The following is a 14,902-nucleotide window of genomic DNA, read 5'->3' on the forward strand; positions in this document are numbered from 1 at the left end:
CTTCCCTCTCTCCTTAAAGAATGACATGAAGATGGTTTCCCGTGGTTATCCGCGGGGACGGGAACGGTGATGAAACCTCTATTGTGGCTTAGTAACAGGGGGGGGAGTTAGTTAAGACATATTAGCTTTTCTCCTCAGTGCTCCCCGCCCACATTACATCAACTAATTCACTTTTGAACACTGGGTTCTTTTAATTGAACTAACAGCCCTTCAAAAAAATATGGAAACTACTATGTTAGTGCTTATATTTAACATTTAATGCTGGCTTTTATAAAGCCACAGCAGACATTTCTATTGCTAATCATGCATGTCTAGGGAGGGTGGGGAGTTATTTTTATTTAGAATGCAATTGTTGGGTATGTATAAAGGGGGAGGTTGATATATGTATTTGTCATAAATATAATTTGATAGAATTTAAGTATTGTTAAAGTGTAAAATGTCTGTAAAATATGTTGCACTTATTTTGGCTTTAAAATGAATAAAGATAATAATTTTAAAAAAATGTTTTGATACTCGTAGAATTCCTATGAGTGTTGTAGCATTCACCTCGCTGGTCCACACTAAAAATCTCTAGCACCATTTAGTAAAAGAAGTCCTAAGTGTTTGCATAAAAAAGTATTTATGTGCACAAAAACGATACAATATTGGATAAAAGGCACTTGAACTTGGGAGTTATTTAAAATAATAAACATTTCTGGTTAAAAACCATGAGCTAAGTAAACATTAAGAAACAGATCACAATGACTCACATTCAAACCATCTGGATACAGAAACATGTCTGGACATTCTGGTACAGAGTGCCTGCCACTGAGTAATTTATTTCCCCACTTACAGTACTTAGTTATAAAATACTTATCCAAAGCTTAGGTTGCTCACTGTATATCCATAAATTAAGTTCCACAGAGATAAACCTAGCAAAGAAGTTTCATTTTGTTTTTAAAGAATTGTTCTATTCTTATAGGTTTATGTGGTGGAAAAAATTGACAACTGTGTAAATGGTTATAAGAAATAAAGCCAGGTCAGAAATATAGTCCCTTTTTTGTTAGTGGAAGGAATCAATGCTCTCCAGAAACTGGCCTGTAACTTCAGCTTGCAATTATTGATCTCCGTCAGCGTCTGGTTCATGTTAACCCTTTGGCTCTCAAACTATAGGTAAGGATACCAAATCCAGTCCCATTCACCCTCCTTCTGGAAATCTCTACCCAGTAGTGGCAATCAGCATGGGGGGGCCTGTATTATCTTTCACAAGCCCTGCTCCCTCATCCTGTGTGGGTTTTCCTGTTAAACTTGAAACCCAAGTTGTACAACTAAATGTATTAGGAAATCCAATCGTATGTAATCAGAATGTATATGCAACGTATTGTGAATGGTAATTAGTAGCAAGGAATCATTCATACCACATTTACAAAAACTCTTGACATCACACCATCTATATGAAAAATTATAAAACAACGGAGAAAAATAAACCTCAATTGTGAGGGGCCGGGACTACACAAGTACCCGAGCCAGCTCACATCATCACTGATTTATGAAAAAACTCCGTGTACATTTAAATAAATAGTTTTCATTCATGCGTGATTAATGTTTTTCAAAGTTTTTTTTCAAAGATTTTTTAGTGTGAGCAATGTAAACAGAATCCAACATATTGGAACATATCAACAGGATGAACAGAATCCAAAACTGACTAAAGCATTAGCGAGGGCTACAGCTCGACTTTACAAATATGAGCAGTTGTTGAGGTGTGGGGTCTAGGACAATAGTAACAGAAAAAACATCCACTCATCTGAAGGTGTGAAATGACTCAAAAGGTTCCAATTAGAACTTTTTGAGTCATTTCACACCTTCAGATGAGTGGATGTTTTTTCTCTTACTATTGTCCTAGACCCCACACCTCAACAACTGCTCATATTTGTAAAGTCGAGCTGTAGCCCTCGCTAATGCTTTAGTCAGTTTTGGATTCTGTTCATCCTGTTGATATGTTCCAATATATTGGATTCTGTTTACATTGCTCACACTAAAAAATCTTTGAAAATAATCTTTGAAAAACGTTAATCACGCATGAATGAAAACTATTTATTTAAATGTACACGGAGTTTTATCATAAATCAGTGATGATGTGAGCTGGCTCGGGTACTTGTGTAGTCCCGGCCCCTCACAATTGAGGTTTATTTTTCTCCGTTGTTTTATAATTTTTCATATAGATGGTGTGATGTCAAGAGTTTTTGTAAATGTGGTATGAATGATTCCTTGCTACTAATTACCATTCACAATACGTTGCATAAACTTGAAACCCATACAGGTACTTGCTAACACACAGGGTCCAATGCCTACTACTGCTACAACCCTCATGCTTAGGATTATTTATTCTCAAGTTACAACTTATTTGGCACAATAATCACAATATTAAGAATTCATATTCTTGCAGTCTTGTCTAAAGAATGAATTGGGCTTGATTGTGGTGTTTAGCAACATAAGAGGACAGTCTTGATACAGCCTATGGGGCAAAACATGTCGGTAGAAGTCCCCAGCCGACAGAGCTTCAGCAAATAAGATAAGTGCTCCAGCTCAGTTTTTTAAGAATTTCTAAAAAACGTAAATTAAATAGAATAAAATTAATAGTAATAATTTTAATAATGTATATAAAGGATTGATGAAGATTGAAGCAGTCTTTTCTAAGAAATGAATGAAGGAAAGATCACTGCACTACATTCCGAGGATCCTTAAATAATGTGAAATTTTTTTTTAAAGAATTTATATTCTCCATATCCTACAATTCTATGCAGATTACAAATTATTCAGGTACTCGAGCATTATTCCCTAACTGTCCTGGCAAGCTCCCACTCTGATGTACCTGGGGCAATGGGGATTAAGTGACTTGCTCAGGGTCACAAGGAGCAGTGTAGGATTTGAACCCATAACCTCAAGGGTGTCAAGGCTGTAGCTCTAACCACTGCACCACACACTCCCACATTTAGATGTGATTGCGTGTATTTTGAATTCTTAATATTAGGATTATTTATTGGCATTTATTAACCGCCTTTTCATGAAGAGGGAAAGGGGATAGGACTTTGTATTCCAACTTTTTGTGGTTTACATATATACAGGCACTTATTCATCCAAAGCTCGTAAGCCAAAGTACTTGTATATCAAAGCAAAGTTCCCCATAGGCCATAATGCAAATTCAGAAGATTCGTTCTACAACCAAAGTTTGCTATGGTGGCCCAGGGATGGGTGCTGCAGCCCTTTCAGCGTGGTGGCTTCCTTCCCTCGGGGTCCCTGTGCGGTTGCCCTCCTGCTTCGGCCGATGCCTCTGCCGTCCACCAGTGCCTCCTGGCTTCCGATTCAATCCGGCCACCATCCTGCAGAAGCATGCGCAGGACCTCTCAACTCGCGAGTCAAGCTGGCCGCCACCCCGACAACACGCGCACCACGTACAAGCACGCATGACGCTCCTGCCCCGAAAACCCACTAGACCACCAGGTAAGGCTTAAAGGGGGGGGCTTTCAGGGCTTAAAATAGTCAGGGGAAGCATGGGTTAGGGCCAGAACCAGCCCGAATATTATTCACGGTTTTTTAATATTCATAGGCCGGCTCTGTGCCGAATACGGAGGGGGAAGTGTACAACAATCACTGTGTGAACTCCTGGAGTCAGCAGAGGAACGGCAGAACTTATCTTCATTAATTTCCTTAGCAGGTACTGTGAACTCTAAAGTTTCTGTGGTAAATTTTGAGATTGCTCCATTGTATAGAACTTCGGAAAATATATGAAATCCAAATCTGGTCTGATGGCGGCTCAACAGTTTCACAATACGCTGCTTCTTTTGAACACACATAGGATCCTGCTCTATATTGAAATGCCAAAGATAATCATATCTGGAAATCTACATATTTTATGATTTTCACACTGTGTCCCTGAAGAAGCAGCATATTGTGAAACGGTTGAGCCACTGTCAGACCAGATTGGACTTCATGTATTTTCCAAAGTTCTATACAGCTGATTCCAACTTTGATCCATTTGGGCTTTGATCCATTTTGTCCCACATCAATATGAGCTAGTCTTTTTTTGGACTTTTATAAATTTGCGGATACAGTTTTAAATTCGGGGTGATTAATTCACTTGGTGATGAAATTACATGATTTTTTGCTATCAATTAATTAAATTAATAAGTTTATAATTGTAAAATAAATAAATTAAAAATTATACAAGGTTTCTTGGACCAATGATAAAAATCATACCCCAGTAAGCCTCTCATTGGAGAGTGAGGGTTGGGTGTTTGAGATCTTTTGATCCTTGTTTTTTTAATTCATAGAACACCATTACATATTAACTTTCTTTCTTTTCTGGGTGACATTTTACATTTTTTGTGAGAGTTTTTTCTCTTCTTTAGCATTGTCTTTATAAATGTACTTGAGGCAAGTATCTTTTATTTGAAAAGAAACTTTGGAATGAAAAGGCATAGGATGAAGGTGAAAGGGGATAAATTCAGAAGTAACCTAAGAAAATACTTTTTCATGGAAAGGGTAGTGAATGCTTGGAACGGCCTTCTGGTGGAGATAAAAATGTGTGTTAATTCAAGAAAGCTTACGCCAAAGTATACCGGATCTCTAAGGGAGAGGAGAAAATAGTAGATGGCATGGATAGACAGTCCTTTATCTGCCTTAATTTTCCTGTGTTTCTATGAAAAAATAAAACATGGGAACATGATATATCCCTCTGTCATTCATCTATTTAAAATAAAAACTGCAGAATTTAGGATGCAATTCATATTTGGATTACTACGATTTCATGAAAAGGAAGCCTCAACACACAGCCCAAGAGACGCCTTCAGATAAAACAGTGACTAGCAGGAACACCTAACAGATGCTACCACCGAGTTTTAAGAAAAACAAATCTGGAAAAACACAGCCTCTCAATAAAAAAAACACACACACACTCTTTAGGAAGAGTTTCACATGAGAAATCAGATGTCTACTCTAGTCACCATCTGTTCTAGTGAAAACAGGTTGGCATGAGAAACAGTGAACCATCGGAGTAACAGTAAGAAACATGTCAGAGAGATTACTCACCTTCATGAGTTTCTAATATCTGTATTGTGTCACCAATCTGTAAAGAAAGTTCATCTGCTCCCCTGGCATCATAATTGTAAAGTGCTAGAGAAGAAAAAAAAAAAAAAAATACAAAAGCAACATTACTAGTAGGAAAAGCAACAAATTTATCATAAACAGTAAATACATCATGATACTTGTATTATTGACAAACCAGTAAAATCTCACCTAGAGGCAATTTTTCATTTAATCACCACACTATAATGACAGCATGCCACAGCACACGAAAAGCTTGAACAGAATGATGTGATTGCCTTCAAAGAATAATTTTCTATCAGCCCACATAAGCGTGTACTGTATTTTCACGCATATAACGCGCGCGTTATACACAATTTTTACAAACCGTGCATAACCTTGTGCGTTGTATAAATTTTTTTTTACATAGTTCCCCCCCCCCCCCGATGTCCGATTCACCCCGCAGGACCGCTCACACCCCCACCCCGAAGGACCGCTCGCACGCACTCGCCACCCGCACCCCCACCCCGAAGGACCACTCGCACTCCCACAGCCTCTCGACCCCCCATCATGTAGAAGCTCCTACCGTTGTCCTGCTGCTTCCTCTTCCGGCGGTCCCGGCCCTTCTGTGAGCCCTGCGTCTGCAGGGCTTTCTCAGAGAAAGGGCGGGACCACCGGAAGAGGAAGCAGCGCAGACGCAGGGCTCACAGAAGGGCCGGGACCGCCGGAAGAGGAAGCAGCAGGACAAATGTAGGAGCTTCTACATGATGGGGGGGGGTCGGGAGGCTGTGGGGGTGCGAGCGGTCCTTCGGAGTGGGGGTGCGGGTGCGAGTGCGTGCAAGCGGTCCTTCGGGGTAAGGGTGCGAGCGGTCCTGCGGGGGGGGGGGGTGAATCGGATGTCGGGGGGGGGGCATCAGGCTTTCAGGGTGGGGACAGGACTTCAAGGGGGAGAGGAGAGTCGGGGCGGGCCAAAGGAGAGTCGGGGCGCCCAAAGGAGAGTCGGGGCGGGTGAAAGGAGAGTCGGGGCGGCATGCGCGGTATATAAAAATTTATTTACATAAATTTGTGTTCTCCGCGCGCTATACCCGTGTGCGCGTTTTACACGGGTGCGCGGTATATGGGTGAAAATACGGTAAGTTGCTACACACATAAGTAACAATTTTGAAAGTAAATTTATGTGCCTAATTACACTTTCAGAATTAACACAGGGAAAAAAAAAATATAAATAATTGCTACGTATTTGGGGGTCCTTTATTAAGGCGCGTTGACCAATTTAGCGCGTGCAAAATGCTAAGACGCCCTTAGAATATAATGGCTGCCTTTGCATTTATCGCACACTAATCTTTAGCATGCACTAAATCACTTAGGGCTCCTTTTACAAAGGTGCGCTAGCGGTTTTAGCGCGCGCGCTTTGCGCGCACTAAAATGCCCCGCGTGCTAGCCGCTACTGCCTCCTTTAAAGCAGGCGGTAATTTTTCGGCTATAACGCGCGCTAATCTTGTGCATGCGCTAAAAACGCTAGCGCACCTTTGTAAAAGGAGCCCTTAGCATGCCTTAATAAAAGAACCCCTTGATGAGGGTAGTTTTGCCCCGAGACTTCTAAACTTACTCTACATGTAAATTATGCACAAACACCACTAAGGGGTCCTTTTACTAAACTGTGGTATAAAGTGGCCTTAATGTGCCTTATGCAGGTTTTTTTTTTCTACTGCAGTAAATTGGCCTATTTTATTTTAGATTTATTAACTGACTTTTCATGAAGAGATTGTAAGATTTCTGGGGTTGCTTATAATAAGATAATAGGTGCTGTTCCCAATATGTGTTACTAAGGGCTCCTTTTACGAAGGTGGTAGTTTTTCGGCTAGCGCAGGGGTTAGCACGGGATGAAAAGTCGCTAACGCAGCTTAATAAATGGAGCCCTAAATTTAAGAGTAGTATTTATTTTTATAGCACTACTTTTATTTTTTTTTAGCACTAATTTGGGGCGCGTGTGGTGCAGTGGTTAGAGCTACAGCCCCAGCACCTTGGGGTTGTGGGTTCAAATTTTGCACTGCTTCTTGTGACCCTGGGCAAGTCACTTAATCCCCCAGTGCCTCAGGTACATTAGACAGAGTGTGAGCCTGCCGGGACAGACAGGGAAAAATGCTTCAGTACCTGAATAGCTTGTAATCTGCACAGAATTTTAGGATATGCGGAATGTAAATAATTAAAAAAAATTAAAAAATACTGGACATATACAGCACTGTACAGTGGTGGTAAGTATTTTGGCACTACATGCTCCTATCACAAAGACAACACTGAGAGAAGAAAAAAAAACAAAAAAAAAAAAAAACTTAGGGCTCCTTTTACGAAGGCACAGTAGCGGTTTAACGCGCGTGCTAAACCACCGGCCGCACTAGCCGCTACCGCCTCCTCTTGAGCAGGCAGTAGTTTTCCGGCTAGCATGGGGGTTAGAGCGTGATGAAAAGTCACGCGCGTTAAAGCCACTATCGCGGCTTCGTAAAAGGAGCCCTTACTCAAATATACATAAATGTCACCCAAAAAACGAGCGAAAGCTCATATATTATTGGTGTTTAACAATTATCAAAAATTAAGGAAAAAGGACCTCAAACACCCAACCCTCATCCTCCAATGAGATTTTTACTGGTTTTATCATCGGTCCCAAAAATCTTGTTAATTTTTAATTTTAACTATTTTATCTATTTAATTTATTAAATTCACTTGATTTTTTGTAATTATCACCAAAATTTTAAACTGTAACCACATATTCACGGAGATCCAAAAAAGGCACTTAGCTTATGATGGTGTGGGACAAAAAAACCCCAAGAAGATCCTTATTGGAATCAGCTGTGTAGTCCTTTGCAAGTCCGTAAGTCCTACTTACGGACTTACAAAAGGACTACAAAGCTGATGGATAAAATAGTTAAAAATAAAAAAAATTAACAAGGTTTTTTGGACTGATGATAAAAATCATACCCCAGTAAGAATCTCATTAGAGGGTGAGGGTTGGGTGTTTGAGGTCCTTTTTCCTTGTTTTTTGGTAATTGTTAAACACCAATAATATATGAACTTTCTCTCTTTTTTGGGAGACAACATGCTCCTACCCAAAGAGTTTGCAATCTGTGCGGAAGCAATATGACTTCCCCAAGTTAACAAGGAGGGTCAGCGACACAAGCAGGATTTGAACCCTGGCTTCCCTAATTCCTTACCCCATTTCTCTAATCTTGACTGACTGGGTGTGTGGGTCCCTAGGACTGGGTGGAGAGCTCTTGCTCTAATCTAACCCCTAGGCTATTTCCTCTCCAGATTGACACTACGTGCAATTTTGATTTGTCAACGCTGGTAATACCGCGGATTTATTTAAACCATTTTACTTTTAGTTGCCAAATACCTTGAGTAGATCACAAAGACCAAGGCCGAACATAAATTCACGTCAGGGAAGTACTGCTGTGGACTTTTCTCCTAACAATGTTAAGAAAACAACATTTCTACATGTAGACATAAATGGCACAGGAGAAATCTGTGCACTAATGTTTTATTTCCGCATCAGTTATTTAATGATTAGGAATGAGAAGCAACCACCACCACATTATACCCTGGCACTCCATGGAAGCATCATCATCCCAAGGGCTACAAACACCTTAAGAAAGCTCCAAGAGTCTTCTGTAATAGAATGTCACCATCTCTGCTCCAGCATGGCCTGAAGCTTCCAAACAACCCTGTGGATGGCAGATTAATTGTTTCAAACCAATTTTTATCATGGAAAATAAAATTTTGACTCATAAACAAGCAGGGTCTCTGAGAGTGTTTTCTTTGGCAAGATAATTTAAATGTTTAATCGACACAATTAAGACACCACATTACAGAATGTTCATAGGAAGCCCTTTCCACTCTTTCATCCTTTATTTTAACAGGTTTATCATCATTTCTTTTTTAATTGGGTTATTAAATAAACATTACAAAAATGAGTTACAACTCAATTACAGTACATGATAGAAAAGCCTTATCAATTTGATTCACTAATATTCTTGCTGCAATGCTGTTATCACTTCTTAGTACTCTTATCTCATTTATACATTTCTGGATTAAGAGTGATCTCTCTCTCTCTTACAAGATGAGGTAATGGAGATGGAACATACAAAATAATCTCTTGTCATATCTCTGTCTTGTGCAGGTGTTTTCAGCCAGTCCTCAGGATACATCCAGTCACTCAGGTTTCCAGGATATCCACAATGAATATGCATGAGAAATTTGCATACACTACTTCCATTGTATGCAAATCACTCATGAATATTCACTGTGGGTATCCTGAAAACCTGACTGATGAGGTGTGTTCCAAGGACTAGGTCAGTGTATCGCAAACTGTGTGCCGTGGCGAGATTCCAGGTGTGCCACGAGAAGCATGTCCTTTAGGCAGTCAGTCCTCCTCTCCGCACCCCCACCCCACTGGTATAGTAATTTCAGGGTTAGCAAGCACAGGGCCCCTACACATGCACATACATGTGTGTGATATCATTGCATCAACATCTGCATCTGCCCAGAGGCCCTGCAGATGCGGCCCCGTGTTTAGTGTGCCAGGGCTTGAAAAAGTTTGCAATACACTGGACTAAGTTTTGAATCACCGGTCTTGAAAGAATACAGCAAATATTGACCTAGGGGGTTATTTTGGAGGGGAGTCAGGTACCTGGAACCTTCTGTAGTGTTCATTTCAGCCTCATTTCTTTTGTGTATGGGGGAGGGGTTTCACTTTAAAAATTTTTTATTGAAAGCATTTTTCAAAACAGTTCCAACAAAATTAAAGCAACCGTACTCAACAAATAACACCATACCCCCAGTATCAACAGCAAAGCGAGTACACAGGAATTCTATCTCCATACCAATCCCCCTCCCCCCAACCAATAATCATAACCATCAACCAATCATATACAGTAAGAAAAAAAAGAAGCCAACTCCACCAGAGAAATCGGAACATAACCCAATGAATCTCCCTCAGTGAAACACCCCAGGACCCCTGGGGAACATAAGAACATAAGAGCTGCCATCTCCGGATCAGACCTTAGGTCTATCAGGTCCGGCGATCCGCACACGCGGAGGCCCCACCAGGTGTACTCTAAGACTATTTTTTGGCTTTTTATTCAAAAATTAAGAAATTAATTTATACCACTGGGCAGCCTGATGTCCTACTAAATCTGTCTGATTGCAAAGGATCTGCAAGCTGTAATAATTTTTTTAATTTTTCCATTCAGGTAACCCACTCCGAATGGCTTGCTTCAACTGCAACCACCTATATTGTTAAGACTTCAGAATGCCAAATGATTATTGCAGTTGTAAAAAATCAAGCAGTTTTCCATTAGAGATAACATCATCCAATGTTCGAATACCTGCCTGCATCCAATTCTTCCAGGAAATCCCAGCACCGCCCACTTGTATCTTGGAGTTTAACCATAAGGACTGAAAAGTAGATTTTATTATAAGAATATCTGTTAATTTATCAATAAATTTAATTGTTTTCCATGTGTCCAATATTATTATGTTGTCCTTAGCATATCTAGGTAATCTAATACTTAATACATGAGATAATCTCATAGGAGACATAATTTTCCATTCCAAATATAACCAATCTGGATGATGTTCCATGAGCTCTGGGAGGATCCAATACATTCCCTGGTGCATTATATAGACCTGATTTTACCTATAAAAGTTGGGAAAATTTACCCCACGCTCCGCAATTGGTTTTTGCAGAGATACTAAAGCAATTTTTGCATTTTTCTCCAGCCAAATAAATTCTGTAAGAATACTATTTAGTTTCTTATAGAAGGATCCCTGAAAATAAACTGGTATCATACCCATTTGATAGCAAACCACAGGCAATATCATCATTTTTACTGTTTGATCTCTCTCCCACCAAGACAGATGTAATGTGTTCCATTGCTCACACATTTCAGTGATCTTCAGCAATAAGGATTTTTCATTTACTTTTATCGTTTCTTCCAACATTTTTTGGATCCAAATGCCTAAATATTTTATGCCCTCTTCCTTCCAAAGGAAAGGGAATTTATCAAATAATCCTTTGGAACAGTGAACGTTTAAAGGAAGAACCTCCAATTTACTCCAGTTTATCTTATATCCTGAAAATTTCCCAAATCTATCAATCAGATTAAATAAATGTGGAATGGTTGTTTCAGGATTCCTCAAATGAAGCAAAATATCATCTGCATAAGCAAAGACTTTGTATTCCCGACCTGCATAAGGAATACCCTGTATCTCCTCTGCCTATTGAATAGCTAATAACAAAGGTTCCAGAATAATATCAAACAGCAGAGGAGATAATGGACATCCTTGTCTAACTCCCCTCTCCAGACGAAAGCGTTCTGAAAAAGTATTATTAATATATAATCTGGCAAAGGGGGAGCTATACAAGGTTTGAATCATTTGTATAAATCTAGAACCAATACCAAACCAATCCATAGCTTGATACATAAAGGTACATTCTACACGATCAAAGGCCTTCTCCGCGTCCAAAGAAACAGAGAAAGCCGGATCATCCATGGCTTTTGTTAAATTCAACATATGAAAAGCCAATCTAGTGTTATTAGAAGAATGCCTTTGAGCAACAAACCCCGTTTGAAGCATACCAATAATAAAAGGGAGAGCCTTAGCCAAGCCTAAAGCCAATAACTTAGCCAAAAGTTTTCCATCCACATTTATCAAAGAAATAGGCCTGTAATTTGAAACCAACATGGGATGGCTTTGGTAAAACGATAGTTAACGATTCTGCCATAGTACCCGATACAAAACCTTTAGTTAGTTGAGCCTGATATAAATTTAAAAGATGAGGTAATAAGGTAATTTGGAATAACTTGTAAAACTCTACAGTAAAACCATCACCACCTGAAGCGGATCCAACTCTAAGGGACTTCAATGCTGTTTGTAATTCTTTCATTGATATATGTGCCTCAAGACTTTCTCTTATATGATCAGGAATTTTTGGTCTCTTAATTAAATTCAAAAATTCTAAACTTTCATTTTCCTTAATTGAATAAGACTCAGAAGAAAACAAAGCTTTATAAAACTCTAAAAATTGTTTTAAAATACTTGCAATTTGAGGGTAAGTCTCGCCTTTTTCATCTTTGATCGCAACAATTTTTACTTTTCTTTTTTTAGCTTTGAGATAATTAGCTAAAATTATTCCCACCTTATTCGAGTTTCCATAATATAAAGCTTGCTGAGAAAACAATTCTTTTCTAGCCAATTGAGGGAAATCCCATTATATTTATATTTAGCTTTTAAAAGAGCCTGTAAAATAGATTGTTCCCATTTTAAAGCCAGTTATAATTCTAAATCTGTAATATTTTGTTCAAGATCAGAAAAATCCTTTATAAGTTGCTTCCTAATATGAACCGAATATAAGATTATTTGTCCCCCCTCATGGTAGCTTTAAAGGCATCCCACAAGATCTCCAATGAGATTTCTTCTGAGGCATTAATTTGAAAATATTCATTCATTTTTAATTGAAATTCTTCAAGAAATTATGAATCTGCAAGCAATGTATTATTAAATCTCCATATAGGTCTATTAGAATCTTTATCTTCAAATTTAAATTCAATCCAGACACTACCATGATCAGACAAAATAATTGGATCAATGGCAGCCTTTATTATCTGATGTACTAATGTGTCTGATACAAAAATATAATCAATTCGTGAAAAGGATTTATGAATCTGAGAGCAAAAAGAACATTCCCGATCATTAAAATGAAGAATCCTGCATATGTCTTTGAGTGCACATAATTGTACCAGATTATCTAATCCTAATGATTTTATTATTCTACTAGGCTTTTTATCCAATAATGGATCCATCACAGCATTAAAATCCCCTGCCACAACTATATTAGAAGCAGCCAGTAGTAGTATCAACTGTTAAAGAGTCTTAAAAAATTCATCCTGATGCAAATTAGGGGCGTATACATTAAAAAGGGCCATTTATTTTTCCCCAAGCTCATGTCTACATGGATCCACCTACCTAGCGGATCTGCAGATTTTAATTTAAACGTTGCTAAACATGTATTACTAACTAAGATTGCCACCCCAGCTTTTTTACCCAAAGCAGGGGCAAAGAAACATTCACTAATCCAGCCTCCTTTTAGTTTTTTTGATTCAGTGGCATTTAAGTGAGTCTCTTGAATGTAGTTTATATCAGTATTTTGTTTCTTTAAAAAAATTAAGTGTTTCTTTCTCTTAATTGGATTATTGAGGCCATTGACATTTAATGAGAATATTTTTAAAGACATCTTAGATAAATATACCAAACATTCCAATCAGATTCTTTCCTATCCAAATATCTCAACAATAAATTTCCATACACATCCAGAACCCTTCCCCATCCCTTACCCTTCCAAACCTTATTCCAATCCCTCCCATATCCCTCCCCCCTCACAAAGACAATTTGATAAGGTGAACTTGGTACGAGACAAAAGACCTACAACCCATCCCCCCTCCTATGCCCTCTATAAACCTAATGCATATAAAACATTTTTCCTATCCTTTGTGAAAATCTATTATTCTAACTTAATTTTAATTCATTTTCCCCAAATAAAACCCAAATCCTATCTTAATATTTATAATTTATCAATATTACATTTTAACAATTTTCCCAACTACTAAAAGATCAGTTTATACTGTTAAAGAAAAATGTCATCAATTCAAGAATAAACAATACCTTTATTCCATTATATTAATCTTTAATATTCAATATTATTATCAATCCCTGTATTAAATAGCCTTAGAGTATTTATAATCTATGTATTCATATTTTAATGAAGACAATTAATATATATATTTAGAGAAAGGAAAATTAAATTAAATGATCATTAATATTTTCAATATCTGTTTTACATTCCAGAATAAATCATTAGTTATTTCCTCTCAAAAATTTCCCTTTAATTTAAATATCTTTCACCCTATAAATATCATGAACATTTACACATTAGAATATTTTATAAACACAAACTAGCATTACTATAACCTCTTTTTTTAAAGAATGCAAAGAATATATAACATAAGAAACTAAACATTTAATAAGATAGTATAAATTATAATATACCTATGTAAATTGATATCAACTTAATCATAGTAACCTGAGGAAAAGAAAAGAAAAAAAAAATTCAACTTAAATTATTCTAGTTTTGAAATTTTCTCCTTATTTCAGCATAGTACTTTATATTTCAATATTTAATAAATATCTTATAATCTTCTTATTTAAATAGATTTAATTATTTTATATAAATATATGTATGTTAGAATTCCATAAACAATACGATTAAAAGGAAAAGCAATTTCTAAGTTAGTCAACATACATATTTCCTCCAATTAATCCTTCTCAGACCTTTTTAACGAATCTTCTTCTCCCACTAATTTCATCAATCTTTACAGTATCTTGGAGTTTAAATACAAGACACCTTGCAAGACAAAAATAATATGTCATTCAATCTCCAATTATTTAAAAGCAGCTGTCCCAGAGATCGATTATCTTATTTCAGTCAGTATTTTTATCTGCTGTTCAACTCTAAATTGCATTTCTGTACTCCCAATCACTGAACTTGTTTTCACATAAACAAACCACACTTGCATTTAATATCCATGACCTGAGTTTTGCTTTGTTTTTTTCCTCTTCCTGGTTCCGTCCATTCATCACCTCCTAATCTGTCAGTGCTGTCTGTCTTCCAGTGAATTCAATTTCCGATACTGCAAACTTTACCAAAAGTCACTTGCTAACTCCAAATGTAGATCAGACTGCATAATACAGCTGACAAATTCCTATAGAGAGGATCATTTCTAGCCTC

At 37.7% G+C, this 14,902-nt stretch overlaps 1 protein-coding gene across 2 annotated transcripts in view; it reads right to left on the bottom strand.

Annotated features, from left to right (window-relative positions):
• DOCK1 (dedicator of cytokinesis 1) overlaps positions 1-14,902 on the bottom strand; it is a 926,077-nt gene that overhangs the window by 827,323 nt on the left and 83,852 nt on the right. Inside the window, exons 1-2 of one of the 2 annotated variants that reach the window (XM_033940915.1) lie at positions 14,164-14,192; positions 5,068-5,151 (exon numbers count right to left, since the gene is read on the bottom strand). In XM_033940915.1, coding sequence (XP_033796806.1) covers positions 5,068-5,151; positions 14,164-14,191 — 112 coding nt within the window. In that variant the 5' untranslated portion in view covers position 14,192. Of the gene's footprint in view, positions 1-5,067; positions 5,152-14,163; positions 14,193-14,902 lie in introns of those variants that run through there. The other variant, XM_033940914.1, reaches the window with a different exon arrangement.

Source organism: Geotrypetes seraphini, chromosome 4, assembly GCF_902459505.1.
Source record: "Geotrypetes seraphini chromosome 4, aGeoSer1.1, whole genome shotgun sequence".
Taxonomy (NCBI): domain Eukaryota; kingdom Metazoa; phylum Chordata; class Amphibia; order Gymnophiona; family Dermophiidae; genus Geotrypetes; species Geotrypetes seraphini.